Source organism: Ruditapes philippinarum, unplaced genomic scaffold (genome assembly GCF_026571515.1).
Source record: "Ruditapes philippinarum isolate M1 unplaced genomic scaffold, ASM2657151v2 ctg3863_1_1_1_1, whole genome shotgun sequence".
NCBI lineage: Eukaryota > Metazoa > Mollusca > Bivalvia > Venerida > Veneridae > Ruditapes > Ruditapes philippinarum.
The window spans coordinates 17304-32947 of NW_026856707.1; the positions used below are offsets into that span (position 1 = coordinate 17304).

At 31.5% G+C, this 15644-nt stretch overlaps 1 protein-coding gene across 8 annotated transcripts in view; it reads left to right on the forward strand.

Moving 5' to 3' along the window:
- The window catches only part of LOC132747457 (neurogenic locus Notch protein-like), a 59620-nt gene that overhangs the window by 1148 nt on the left and 42828 nt on the right, over window positions 1–15644 (forward strand). For all 8 annotated transcript variants that reach the window (XM_060736849.1, XM_060736845.1, XM_060736846.1 and 5 more), the window contains exons 2-9: window positions 5184–5411; window positions 5613–5783; window positions 6386–6575; window positions 7768–7876; window positions 10449–10541; window positions 12527–12751; window positions 13051–13218; window positions 13504–13586. In XM_060736849.1, the coding sequence (XP_060592832.1) occupies window positions 5184–5411; window positions 5613–5783; window positions 6386–6575; window positions 7768–7876; window positions 10449–10541; window positions 12527–12751; window positions 13051–13218; window positions 13504–13586 (1267 nt within the window). The remainder of the gene's footprint in view (window positions 1–5183; window positions 5412–5612; window positions 5784–6385; window positions 6576–7767; window positions 7877–10448; window positions 10542–12526; window positions 12752–13050; window positions 13219–13503; window positions 13587–15644) is intronic.

Consider the following 15644-nt stretch of genomic DNA (forward strand, 5'->3'; position numbering starts at 1 on the left):
GCACTCAGAATTGATATCTATTTCCTAAGCATATGAACGATAAACGTGCATTATTGTATTACAAAGGCTAAAGATCTATTGCCATTTAAATGCCACGAGAAAGAGAATTGACAAAAATATATTTTGACCTTTGTATTTTTGTCAGATTCTCATAAACAATTATAATTGTATTATATTTTTGAGGCCGTTCTTTTGAATACATTACAGAGTTAAATCGTATACCCGTAAATGCATAGTGCGTTAGCTGCATTCCAGTTACTTCACTAGGGGATAATATAGAGCATGTTCGTTGATTGGCTACATTATGTTTTGGGTTTACGTTTTTATGATGACACGAAAAGGGATAAAGATAGAAACATCATATTCAAATGCTCGTACATTGGTTTATGTTTTCCGATAGGGAAAGTGTTTTGATTTTTGCCTATGATACCCCCTCCTACAAATAAGATAGCCTCGTGTTTTGATGCTCTCTCTGTTACTTGTTAAACATTTAAGTTAGGTTACAGCGGTATTAATGTGCATCTATTTCATGTTATTTATACCATTGTTTATAGAAAGAGAGATTTATTTTCAATTAAAAAGAAGAGCAATTTACGAAATAGGAAAGAAATTAGAAACAGTGCATCATCTATAAAAAGGGACAGAATAGTACTAATCATTTGACATTAATGTAAATACTCTAAAATAAAATGTACAGGATAGTTCTTTCCATTATAAAATAAAATGTAAAGGATAGCTCTAAATTAAAATGTACAGGATAGTTCCTTAACTTTGTAGTTTAATTCTAGTGAACAGTTTATTTTACATAAGAACGTACTAAATTTATTTTATAACTCACTGAGATATAAAAATTGTTAGGAGACCACCAATAACATTCATTATCCTGTAAGTGTACCAAAGTTACCTGAAAATATCGAAAAACACACTAAAATATAAAAATTACTAGGTACCCTTAGGTTATGATGTTCAATAAGTTTATGTGTTCAATTGATATGTTTATAATTTCAGAATTTATTATCCTTTTCTTTCTGTCGCATACCAATGATCATATTATATATTGGACACTTCTTATAGAACATCATAAACTGAGGGTACCTCATAAGTTCGGATTTCTTTTATGGTAGTGTGATTTTCGACATTTTCGAGTGCATAAGTAAACTTACAGGACTGTGAATGTAATTAGTGGTCTCGTTATTTTGGACAAAATTTTTAACTAAGTAAGTGCTTGTGTAAAATAAACTCAGTAGGTACTTAATAATTAAAATGCATTGTACTAGTGAAAAAAGCAGTTAAATTGCAAAAAAATGAGGTAAAAATACCTGTAAAACTGACTAAAATTATACAACATACTTCTAAATAATTGACAGATGTATAGAGAGACACATTAAAACAAAGCTTTGGAATTCATTCCATTTGTTATGATATAATGTATGATATGTCATGTAAAATCATCTGATGTTATAAACTTGATTACATGTAAACAATTTTCAAAACAATACAATGTTGGACAAACTAGTCAACGATGTTCCCAACTGAAACAACTACAAATGTTTCTGAACATTTTAATACCCAAGGACATACTATCCAGGATTTCTCTTTTATGCTTATTGATAAAGTTACACATCCTTAGAAAGAACTTATAAAATGGGCTTTCTGGATATACCACTCGGATACTTAACAAATGGATTGAATTCCAAAGTTTTGTTTTAATGTCTTTCTGTATACATGTACATCTGTCAATAACTAAAAAGCATTTTGCGTATATCTTAGTGAGTTTTCCTTGGTGGTTTTACTTGCAAAATGACCAATGAACATTCGTCTTTAATTCTTCGCTGGAAATTTTAGAGGAAGTTAAACTGATTTTAGACGGCATTCGACAGGAAACTGATTTAAGTTATGAACACTTGTCTGGTGATTCAGAACCTTCTGATAGTCAAAGTATTTCAAAATCCAAAGCTTTTTTCTGGGTTTGAATATCGCTTCAACGTCGACAAGGGAAAATATTGTCCATACATAAAATAATACAATAAATCAACTCGTAGTAAATTTGTTGGACTAACTCTACTGAGAGTACTGTATAACTATTTGCAACCACAACTTTGAATTTGAATTATCTAAACACATTATATAATGATACAAAAATTAAATTGCCTTATATCAAAAATATATAATTTGTTAGCAAAATAAATCCTATTCCCTAAGATTACTTTATAGTTAAAAACTCTCGGCGATGATTTACACGGTTTAAGGTAGTGATTAAAACAACTATACTATATCAATTTTAAGTCTGTTTTTGTTGATATTCAACCCGTTTTCGTTAAGTATATCGCACGCCCGACTATACTACTGAAAAGGGTTATATTAAGGAAGTATATATTTTAAATTTTGAATGCATTGTTGAAGAACAATGCACAGTTTTAGTTAAAATGCATAGAAATATAATCATAAAGGCCGATATGTGTAAGCATTAAAAACAGCAAAATTACATGAAAATTGCAGACTTATAAAGTCAAAATTCATTAAAAATTATTATATATTTCCATTCAAACATGCTAATCAAACAGAGAATTTCTTTCAAGTTTGGCTAATATGTCAGTTGTCACAAAAGGAAGACGTTTCAAAAGATAAGATAATCATAAAATCATTTTGTGCAAGGTTGTTTTACTTTTTCAACTTAACATTTTGCCCTGTTAAGCCAAATTGTTAGATCTATTTTATCACACACTATCAAAGTTATTTATTTCAACTTCGATATACTCGTATAGTTCACAACCAAATATTGTCACCATTTCAAAGGACAGGTAATCCTAAAGTTCATTTTTGTAATTTCATGCTCCTTCCATAATTATTTTTTTTTGCTTCTAATGTCAATTTCTCAAATACTATCAAAAGTAAATCACTTCAAACTTGTTCAAGTTTAAAAGGAGAGGTAACAGTAATGTCCCCTTTATATTTCAGAACGTTATGACTTCGTTCCCTCCGAAAAATTGATCGACTACTTAAAAGAAATAAACCTGTATTCTAAGATTTAACTCTTTTTTAACCTTATAAATTTAATCTTATGTTAAAAATTATAATTTTCGTCGTGATATGCTTAGTTATGTATCAATAATCCGTTTAACCCAAACTCACAAATTATTACTGAAATGAGACAAACAAAATATCAACCTTGCGACACTGCGTTTTTGTATAGTATACAAAAATTGAATATTGTGGCAATATAATGGATTTTTACACTTTCATGTCAATACTAACATTATATAATACCACAAACAGTACTTTGGCTATTCTGTAAAAAGTAAAGGGTCTTTATTAAACTTTTGTTTAGTGTAAATTCTGATTCATATATATAATGTTTTGATAAAATATCTTTAATATATCAGTTGAAAATTAAAAGGTAAGGTTAGCACAAAACTGCAAAAACATAAGTTTATAACTTTGATATATGTGCCGTTTTAATATTGTATTTAAGGGACCTTGGTTCTTCGTTTTTCCACAGGTTTTAACGCAGTTTTTTCATATCATCCGTGTCTTACAATGACAATGACAATGACAATGAGTTTATTAGTAATATAAGGCCTTCAGCCCAAAATACAATCCGAATTTCAATTTAACAAAGAGTGAATTCTAAATATATATAATAGACATAATTATGAGTATATTTACAAGTAATAAGTATAATGGTAATATTGAATATTTAAGTTGAAATAAAGGTAATATTAATTAAACATATAACATTACCTTACTTGTCTACTTCCGGGTTTGAATTTACGGTTGTTTTTTTTAATTCGTAATAGTTAAATGTATATACTATTTGGAGTATTCGATTTTAATATTGATCCATTTTCATTAACATTTAACACCGGTAACTGGGAATAATGCATTTATCACTGACTGGTGTTCCGTCAACAAAAATGCAACCAGATCTTCTTTGAGGGACATTATCGGACACTTCAACATCAAATATCTTTATAAAAAACCCAAGATAATAGTAATGATAATGCTGTTGCCTTTAAGTGTATTTTTATTTTCATAACATTTGCAACAAAAAAGCTTGAAATCTCTAAATTAAACCAGGTAGTTAAGAAAACCGAAGATAAACGAGTGCAAATTTAAACGGAACAACGAGTAAGAGTTGGAGACCTAGTTATTGTAATATATAGCATTTTTAAGGGGTAACCAGTAGATATTTTTCTATTGATCTGTGATATATTTAAATGATATTCATCATTTTACTTTTTCAATCATTTAATTCATATCTATATTTTTGATTTTTTGATTAAAGAGAATTAAGGGGTGGGGGTACAAGAAACTTGCATGCATGCGCCTTACAGCCGTGGCGTTAACAATAAGATAAATAAAATTTGCGCTTTGTTCAACTACTTTAAATATATATATTTAATGTATTATCATTACGTATATATTGTTTGGTCCACATATTGTTCGTACAAAGTCGATTTCTCATGTCTATATTTTGCTGTTAGTGGCTACAACTTTGTAATTTATGTATGGATTGTCTTCAAACTTGAGCATAATGATCTTTAAGAATAGACCTGAAAGTTAACCAAGACCTTTTTTGACCTTTACTCAAAATAGACATTGACCATGTCGGTCAAATTATTGTGTTTTTTTTTTTTTTTCATTTTTCATTTTTCGCTGTAACTGCCTATAACTTTGTTATTATTGATTGATTGACCTCGGCTCGCTTTATGACCCTGATTTTGAAGACAAAATGATTGACTTTTACTTAATAATTAATCAATGGACTATCCAAAACAACATTTCTGACAAGACCTTCTAAAGGTTGATCTGACCTTGACCTTCAGCTTCAAAGGACCTTTGCAGTCATGGTCAAATTATTGAATTTTGGTGAAATTGCCATAATTTTGTTATTTATGTACGGATTTGATTCATCTGTGGACAAAACAACACTTGTGACCAAACCGTTTATTTGTTTGCTTTTAGAAAAAAGTCAAAAAAAAGTTGACCTCAAAGCAGCATACCTTCAGCTATGTTGTTGGTTATGAAACCTAATTTTTTAAAGAGTTAAATGTACAACTAAATTGTATTTAACTTTACCTGATGCATTTTTTTAACCAAAACAATAACCTTATAACCTTATAAATTAAAATATGCAATATGAGGTCCAGAACTATGAAAATTTGTATTTCTATTATTTAAAGCCATGACAGAAGGCACCTGTTCTGACAATCTGACAGCACTATCCAACATGCCGCTTCGTCAACCAAGTAGGCTTCTGGGAGAGAATGGAAATCCTGGCATCAGTGATAATAATCTGAACTATGAGTGGTACAGTGTTGTACATAATGGATGGCAATTTATAATGATTGACTCGACGGATAAGCCCTACTATACCAACTGTTCTACATACTATCCAGTTTACTTAAGAGGTATATCTCGCAAGAAATAATATACGTAAACTTTTGCAGCTACATGTTTTTAAATTCTACGTTCATTGTTGTGATACTCTTTAACTTAATAATGATGTTTATTACCTAGCTTATAAATAGAAAATAAGCAAAATCTTAGAGCAAGCAGATTTAAGCACAATTTTCGTGCATATATAATGTAACTACAATTCTTCCTTGTAGATAAACATCCACCGGTTAATACATTAAACGAAGTACCTGTAGATGTTGTGGCCTGCAAACGTGATTATTTTTATCCCTGTGATATCAAGCATCAAGTGAAGATAAGGAAATGTGGAGATGAAATACAGTATTATCTGCCTCCAACAAAGGCCTCCAGTGCATTCTGTTTCAGTAAATTGTTTATACTCTCATTTAAATTGATAAAACATGTTAACACTTTAAATGAATATCTTTAAAGAACATACCATGTAGACCATGCGTATAAATGTGCAAATATATGTGTATTGTCTATGGGCGCAAAAGTTATGGAGCTTGCGAATTTGACCCACAATTTATCTCATTATAACGATTATGCTTGAAAGGCACTGTATGCCTCAGCATCGATTACAATTTTACTTCTTTATACAGGACAGAAACCATGATTTTTAAAACATTTAAATAACAGTTTTAAAGCTTGTTTAAAGATGATGTTAAATCAAGTGGCACAAAATGTTTGTTATTAAAGTTAGAAAATGTAAACAAAGTCATATTTGACCTCCAAACACAGACCAAAATGAAAGAGGAAAAAGAGTGTTATGGTTAAAAGCCACTGAATAACTGTAAGTAGTAATAAAAGTATATAAAAAATATAATCTTTTGAAAAATAAAAATACAAGAATTTCTGAGGTTTAATGGTCCAGTAAGCAGTCTAATCATACATTAAGTTTTTTATGAACCTTTGTATGACACATTGAAACACATTATAGATTCAAATATAGTTTGGTTTTTTCCAGGAAATTACTCCAAACTTTTCAATACCCATAATATTGCTGATGTTAATCTTGGAGACATTGGAATTGCACCAGAGCTAAAATTCACAGAAAAAACCTCACCTCTAGCTGGAGAAACTGTCAATTTTAACCCATATTTTCAGTTCAAATGTTCATTCAACGTACAAGAAGGCTATTTGTATAAAGTCAACTGGTAAGTTCCGACGAGTGTTTAATGATTAATTATTGTAACGAAGTCAATATTCAAAAAGAGGTCTTGTAAGGAATCATGGCGACTGAATAAAATTCCTTTCCCTGAAAGTAACCCTTAGGTTTGTTTTTGAGGTTTTGATTTAGATACATATGTTTTATTGTGAAGATAAAACTATAAAGTGAGAGTGTTTTTTAAGGCAGTGATTCAACAAGCAAGCAAAATAACTATTATTAATACGCTTAATTAATACAAGAGGTTGATTGTAAATCAATATTTGTATGAGTTTCAAGCTGCTGTCTTGCGTTTCAGTTAACACCTACATTTTTGCTTTTTCAATATATAATCATACTTGCGAAACTTTAAATTCTTTATTAAGATGATTCAGACCACCAGCCCATACATCACAGTAAACACAAAACATTTTTACATAATTATTATAACACATAATCACAAAAATGGTGGAAATCTACAGTAATTAACATAACAAGCACGACCTATAAATCACAATTAACACAAAACATATTTACATATTATTACACAAAATCACACATACGGTGAAAATCTACAGTAATCAACATATTAACATATATAAACAAGTATGTAAGAAGTTTTATAAATGCAAATTATAAAGAGTTACTATTTAATTTGCCTGTTCCTGCATCTTGAAGAAACGAAAAACAAGAAAAACAGGAACAAAATGAGATTATTTCAAATATGCCCTTAAATAAGGGAGATAACCTTCAAGTATTAAATCTAGATAATCTAGATTGTTGCTATAACTAATAGACATATAAAATTAATCAACATGTTAACACTGCACTTATGATGACCTCAGCTTTAGAGCATAATAAATAAACATAGCTAAACATTATATTGTCTCTTATTTTTTGGATGACATTAATACATGAAATTTGTTCAAAATTGGATTATTATAATATTTTTTATTAATACAACTTTCTCTTAGATGACTATAAGTTGGACAAACTAAAATAAAATGAAAGTCATTTTTTTTCATTTCACAAACGAAACAAAATCTTTTATTTCTATCAATACCTATGTGTCTCCCTTTTTCAATCATTAAAGAATGCGATGATGACCGAAGACATACTTAAGCATTTTATCAGAATCAGAAAAGTTTATCAAGGGATATTTTTCAATGTCAATACAGCTTCTTCGTTCATATAAATTATAGGTATGTCAACGGGGACCTTCTTGTTTCATATGGTCCAACAACAGAAATAAATGAGCTGCTTTTTCACGAGAGCGTACTTGAGGACAATTCGATAGACATGGGCTTCACTGTAAGTAACGGTTTTAAGAAATAAATAAAATACTTGTGTACTTCTCTCATACTCTACAATAATGATGTTTGTTTCTACGGATTCACAAGTGTTGAACCTTTCTCGTCTCGTTTATCATTTCTCATTACTATCTCAGGAAAACATATTTCCCACGTTAATGTTTACCACAGTTTACCACAGTTGTTTTATACATATAGAAAGTCTATAGGAAATGGGTAGAATGCATGATATGCGGACACAATATGCATGAATACTATATTCAAACAAACCTGAAAATCTTAAATTATCAAATCCTTTTAGTACGTCTTATTGATGTTTAGAAATGCACAAACTTTATGTCACATAAAAGAAAAAAAATGGTCTGAAAATCAATTTAAGTGCACATTGTTAACTAACAAGAACTATTAGTAATACAGCACGCTCGACTATTCTCAGTGCTTGATAGTAAAAGAGTCTTGATAATGTAAAATTTTCTGAGTTCACAAAAGAACCAATGTTTTTTTTAAAAATCCATGTTACAGTTATATGCCTCTCCAAGGCCTATGAAAATATGAAAATATCTGAAGTGGTACGCATACTTTCACGTAAATTCTAAGTCGAGAAAAGGGGCTTAACTCTGTCAAAAGGCTTGATAGAGTTACCTCCTCCTGTCTATAGATTGGTGGCATGATGGTGATTAAGTGTACGAAGTTTCATATGTCAATGGACTTTGAAAATATTTGAGGTGTAAAACAAACTTTAACATACATTTTGAGCCGAAAAGGGGGCATTTTTCTGTCAAAATGCTCGCGAGAGTTACCTCCTCCTGTCTAAAGGTTTGGGTCATAATGGTGAATAAGTGTGCAAAGTTTCAAAGCCATATGCAAATGGACTTTGAAAATATTTGAGGTAGTACACACATTTTAACGTAAATTCTAAGTCGAAAAGGGGGCATAATTCTGTCAAAATTCTTGATAAATAAACCTCCTCCTTTAACCATAAGAACATTAACACGTAGACCAGGAAAATAATGAATACGATTTCAAAGGAAACATAATATCAATTATATACTGACCCTTCTCAGTTTATAATCCTGAGTTAAAATTGACTGCACCGTCCCGTAGCTTATGTCGAACATCATTTTCTTACGTCTCGACGATTGACGTCACCAACGTCCTTATAACTTTCTTCTTTCAGTCTCTTCCTTAACTAACCTTTTTCCTTGATAGCCATTATCCGATTGTATGTTTTATACGGTTTCTCGCTTTGCTTTTGACAATATATTTTAATTGATCAAATTCTGGGACGTACTGACGACATCAGTTTGAACGCGCTATTACTTTTACAAGTGTTTTTTTTAATTATGACTGCCAAAGCATATGTGGTTTAATTGAAATCATATTTTCTGCCAACGTCATAGACATGACTCATGACGTTTTGGTACATTTTGAAATCTAAATGTGCAATACTGTAAAATATACGTATCTTGTAAAGCCTGTCATCAGCGCAAATTTACGCATTGCGCCGGTTGTGAGTTACAATATTTTTTAAATTCGCTGTTACGGACAATCTATTTGCGTTATCAGATTAGATATAGTATCAGTTAATAGATATTGCTTTCCAATTAAGTGTGATATATAACAACAAGTGTTAGGTCGAAATTCTTCAATTGACAGCCACAGTCCGGGTTATTTTTTTATCATCCCTTGTATTTGTTGTCCGTTTGAAGACTGAGCTGATTATGAATAAAGGTTGTGATGCTCAGATTGAGATGTATTGCCCTTGCTGACCTTCTTGTTAAGGTTAATTTCTCAAGAACTTTCAAAGATATTCACTATAAGCTCGGAAAACTTGTTCATTGACAATATTTTATTGGATTTCTAAGAGACATGTAACCCTGAAAGTAACTTTGCTGTATTATATACCTGCATTGTGTTTATCATTCATTGATTTGCTCAAAAGCCGTCACATACTTTGACTTTAAACTTTATAAACTTGTTCACTATTACGGGAGGATTCTTTGTGCAATTTTTATAATTTACATAGTTCAAGATGTCTAATTTTCTACTGTGCTTTCATCATACGTTCCACGACTTGAAAAGTGAAGCACGCTACCCCTCGGAAAGCTCTTGTGCCAATTTTCTTCAAACAACTTATCTATATTGAATTCATTTATATTTCATGCATTTTAAATAATGAAAAGAATAGTCAAAACATGGACAAGGACAAACAGTGCCATTGTTGAGAGTTGGAAAGCATTTGGAGTCACTATTACCATCATATACCACTTAGAATACATTTACAAAGTGTACGTTTTAAATTACGAGTTTGTTGTATTTAAGTATATTGCAATTATAACGTAGAATGAATTGTTTTGAAAATACTAATTAGACGCACATCAACTTTTTAAAATGACATTTGGGTACCAGATATATAGTCAACATTTCTTTTCAGACAAAACGCTTGAAATAATTTATGTGATTTTTCATTTAATGTACTGGGTCGTTGAACGGTTGTTATAACTATTAAACATAATAAAAATAATTATATTCTGTTTATTGATGATGTTTTTTGACATTTCTCTTCGCTCAAGATTTATTGTGGCGTCAGTGCTCTAACTTCTGATGGTATGGATGCCGGGGTAACAGATACGGTGTTTAGTAAAAGCTATTACGCGGGTATAAAAGTAAGTGTATTGTTTCAAAGATAAAAAACATTGTGTATGCTTTCTTAAAAATTGACTCTTATCATATACCAGCAATTACATACAATGTATTCTCCGCTCTCACATTGCAAATAATATTTAATTTGTGAAGTTACTCGGTCATTATAGTTTCTCCAGATATGAATTTATCCACTATATATCTGTGTTCAACAGAACAGTTAATACTGAATTAAAAAAACAAAAAACAAACATCATAGAGTGAGTTATTATATATATATATTATATAAAACGGACAGTATCTCACTATTGAGAAATCTGAACAAGTCTTAATTATCTTTGAAACAATGTTTTACATTGCTTAGCATAAAGTTGATTTTTAGTTATAATCGGTGAGCAAATAACACTATTCATGCGCAAAAAAAAATTATATAGAGGTCATTTTCCATTTTATTCAAGTCATTGTTACTGAATGTATATGCTTTTTTAATATTAACTGATATACCAAATTTAATCATATGTTACATATTCAGATATTATTCCATAGAATATAATTATAAAGATTTTGATTCCAAAAAAGGTCCATGATTTTCGTAATGCATCGATATTGAAACGTTTTTGAACTCATAAAATTGGCCATTTGTTATTATTTCCCATAATGAAATATGAAAAAAAATAACAAGGAATGGCGGCATACAATGAACGCATCCCCCAACACCACCGGCAAGGAGTATAGCAGGCCGCCAAACAGTACAAGGCACATGGGCAAAAAAAAAAACTGATAGGATGTTATTACAAACCTTCAAAATAAGAAATCAGGAAAACGTTAAATGTAACTAAAGATAATAATAAAATAAAAGACCTATAAAGAGATAATGGTGTAGGGGAAGGAGGTCAGAAGGACGGGTAACAGGAAGGGTAAAATTGAACAAAAGCAGAGGGTGGGAGGGAAGATACTTACCATAGACGGAAAAAACAAGAAGGGACACCAAAGTGTCACCACAACTGTATGTGGCATTAAACAAGAAAGACATTTGAAAAACTCAGAAAGGGGCCGTCTTTGGGTGCAGTCAGTAATATCATCACTGCTTGGGAGATTAAACCGGTTAATGGTGCACAAAACCTCCCTCTTAGCCCCCACATGTTCCTTTAAATGAGACAATTGTAATAAAATGAATCCCCGTCAAGTGAAATATCAAACAATTATTATGGTTACAATAATATAAGATGAGTTTTCAAATTAGCATTCAAAAAGGACAACAGAGTAGCATAAAAAATTAACTACAATGCCCTACGAAGCAAAGAAGAAGACAACAAATAAGACAAATTAGTCCCGATGAAGCGTTATGTTGTCATAAAGGAAGAAGCTTATGCTAAGTCGGTGCACCAGCGATCGGTTTAAACTCCCCACAAGTGGTTTTGCTGATGACCGTTCTAATGCAGCTGTCCCGTTTGTGTTTCATTCCAGGTGTGTTGTATATATATATATATATTGATATGTTGTGTATAGGAATATGTTCTTTGGTGATCTTGTTTTTGTTTTGTCACCAGTAAAGATTTCCTTTCCAACCCCTCGTCTTTTTTAAACATCGCACACCTGTTCTGTTTCTTGCAATTAATCCTTAATTCCTGTAGCATTCCTTTTTGTTTCCTCTTTTATATCCTTTTTTTAAATTAAAATCTTTATATCTCCGTATATGAAGGAGTAATTGGTACGTTCCTCCGATCTTTTTTCTGAATTTTTGTCCTCCTTTTCTGTTCGGTGTGCTACTAAGTGCATTGACATGTGTCTTATTTTGGGGTCCTGTTTTTGTTTTGGGTCCGGTTCGCCTGGGCTCCTTGTCGCTGGTTCTTGTTGCTGGGTCTTGTGGGGGTTGTGTTAATTGAACGCCACCTTGTTGATCTTGTTTATCATATTATTGGTCATGTCGGATACTGTATTCTGTGACCAGTGCCTTGCCTTGTTGATATTTTTTCTCATTTTATTAGATTTATTTGTAATGTAACAGATTTCCAGTACAACCATCTACATTAATAAAGGCGATACAGCCGTGGTTCAAATGACAACAACTGTACCAATAGGATGCAGATATAATGAACCATCCGTCATCAATACAGACGAAGAATGTGTTGAGAAATTCCAAATATTTAATCAAGATGCGTTTCAATGCAACAAGGCTGGTATACTAAATCATTTAATTCAACCAAACCAACGATGTTCTAATGGTTTCCAGGTACACACTCTGTAATCATTTTCTTATTCAAATCAAATGTAAGTGAATTAAAGAAGGTGCACTTCTCTACTTATATAAATATAATGTTTCATTTTATTTAATTTGCTTTGAACAGAATGGCATTTATCAAAGTAATATTCATTGCCTAGAAAGATCAATAAAAAGTCAATGTTTGATATATGTTCTGTCTGACAAACGATCTTTTAATATAATATATTTGCAGGGCTTTAGCCTTGCTTTTAGACAAATACGTCAATCATGCATATAAATGAGTATGTTACAATTTTGCTTTTCAATAGACGCTGAAAAAGGGATCAATTTGGAACCCTGACACAGTGTTCAACTTTGATATAGTAACAACCGACATAAACTATGACGACAAACGATTATTTTACCTGTTATTACAATTTCCCACCGATACAATGGGTCATCGGATATGGAGGAATTATAATTTCCCTCTGATTAAGGTATATCTATAAGCTTTGCATGCTATTGCACTTGAATTATTAAATATTAAACGTGCTGATTGATTCTGTTATATTATTTTATGTATAGCATACAGTTTCCTTCTTTCAGATATATATTTTATCTATTTTATTATTGCGTATACTCATACATGCAATTTAAATATTAAACATTAACTCATTTTTCGAAACATACTAACACAAAAGTATCAAGGTAACATTTTAAGAATAACGTTAACCACAATTATAATACCAAAACAGCATTAACTTTGTTGCTTCTTTTTTAAGGTTATTGTATCTGACAATGAAGAATACGAAAACAAGATATGCTATTCTAAATTGGATCCAAGTATGAGAACTGCCGATGGGTCGTAAGTGTTTGCATCTTGATCTCTTTGAATCGTTTTTTCCTGAATAAGATATATTTATTATTCACTTTATTAATCATCTATCTTGTTACTTTATCGTCGTATAAGTCAGATACAGTTTCTCGTCATTTCTTCAAAAGTTTCTTCTTATAGACGTGAAGAAGAAGACAGTTCTCTTAAACAAACAACAATTCAGTCTCGCCTCGGACAATTTGTTATATATCTTAGCAAACTGTCTTTTTACGTCTGCAAGAAGACACTTTTGAAGAAAAACTGGGAGTGTATCAATAACTTGCCCAAATCTGCACATTGTCTTTCCATTGACGAGTTATAATATGACCTTGACCCCATAAATCACTAGACGCTATTGTATTACGGCAAAGTTCAGTTGATAGAAACAGAAAAAGATCTACCTACTATTATGTATAAATTCGACCGCATTGCATTTTTTCACAAATGCAGTTTCTTGGGCACAGTTGTCTCTTAAAATAAACGTAATCAAATGACGTTATCATTTCTTCAATCTGCAAACAAACTAGAGGTAAATTATTTCTATTTCAATAATATTAAGCTTAACATTTTGCATTCATTTAAATGTCTTTAGATACATTTTTTCAACGATAACAATTAAGTTCATACTCAGAACAGTTAGCCAAGCATGCGTCAAATCCAAAACAATCTTTAAGTTGTTTGAGCAACTTTTATGCATCATGTTGCCTTTTACTTTCATTAATTTTTTTTGTTTCTTTGTTTGCTTTTTTTGTAGTTTATTCTTTTCTTGATTTTGTTCTTGTTTTGTTTTTAGCTCACCTGTCACAAAGTGACAGGGTGAGCTTTTGTGATCGCTTTTCGTCCGGCGTCCGTCCGTCGTCCGTCCGTCCGTCCGTAAACTTTTACTTTAAATGACATCTCCTCATAAACCAATAAGCCAATTTCATCCAAACTTCAAAGGAATGTTCCTTTGGTGGTCACCTTTAAAAATTGTTCAAAGAATTTAATTCCATGCAGAACTCTGGTTGCCATGGCAACCGAAAGAAAAAACTTTAAATATCTTCTTTTAAAAATCCTAAGAGCTAGAGCTAAGATATTCGGCATGAAACATTTTCTAATGAGTGTCTACCACGTTTGTTCAAATAAAAGCCCTGGGGTCAAAATTGGCCCCGCCCCAGGGGGTCTTTGATTTTCCCTATATGCATATAGTAAAAACTTAAAAAATCTTCTTTTAAAGAACCCAAAGAGCTAGAGCTAAGATATTTAGCATGAAACATCTTCTAATGAGTGTAAACCAAGTTTGTTCAAATAAAAGCCCTGGGGTCAAAATTGGCCCCGCCCCAAGGGGTCATTGATTTTCCCTATATGCATATAGTAAAAACTTAAATAATTTTTTTTAAAGAACTCAAAGAGCTTGAGCTAAGATTTTTAGCATGAAACATGTTCCAATGGGTGTCTACCAAGTTTGTTCAAATAAAAGCCCTGGGGTCAAAATTGGCCCCGCCCCGGGGGTCATTGATTTTCCTTATATGTGTATAGCAAAAAATTAAAAAAATCTTCTTTGAAAAAACCCAAATAGCTAGAGTTTAGATATTAAGCATGAAACATCTCCTAGTGAGTGTCTACCATGTTTGTTCAAATAAAAGCCCTTGGGTCAATATTGGCCCCGCCCCAGGGGGTCTTTGATTTTCCCTATATGCATATAGTAAAAACTTAAAAAATCTTCTTTTAAAGAACCCAAAGAGCTAGAGCTAAGATATTTAGCATGAAACATCTCCTAATGAGTGTCCACCAAGTTTGTTCAAATTAAAGCCCTGGGGTCAAAATTGGCCCCGCCCCCGGGGGTCATTGATTTTCCCTATATGCATATAGTAAAAACTTAAAAAATCTTCTTTAAAAGAACTCAAAGAGCTAGAGCTAAGATATTTAGCATGAAACATGTTCTAATTGGTGTCTACCAAGTTTGTTCAAATAAAAGCCCTGGGGTCAAAATTAGCCCCGCCCCAGGGGGTCATTGATTTTCCCTATATGCATATAGTAAAAACTTAAAAATCTTCTTTTAAAGAACTC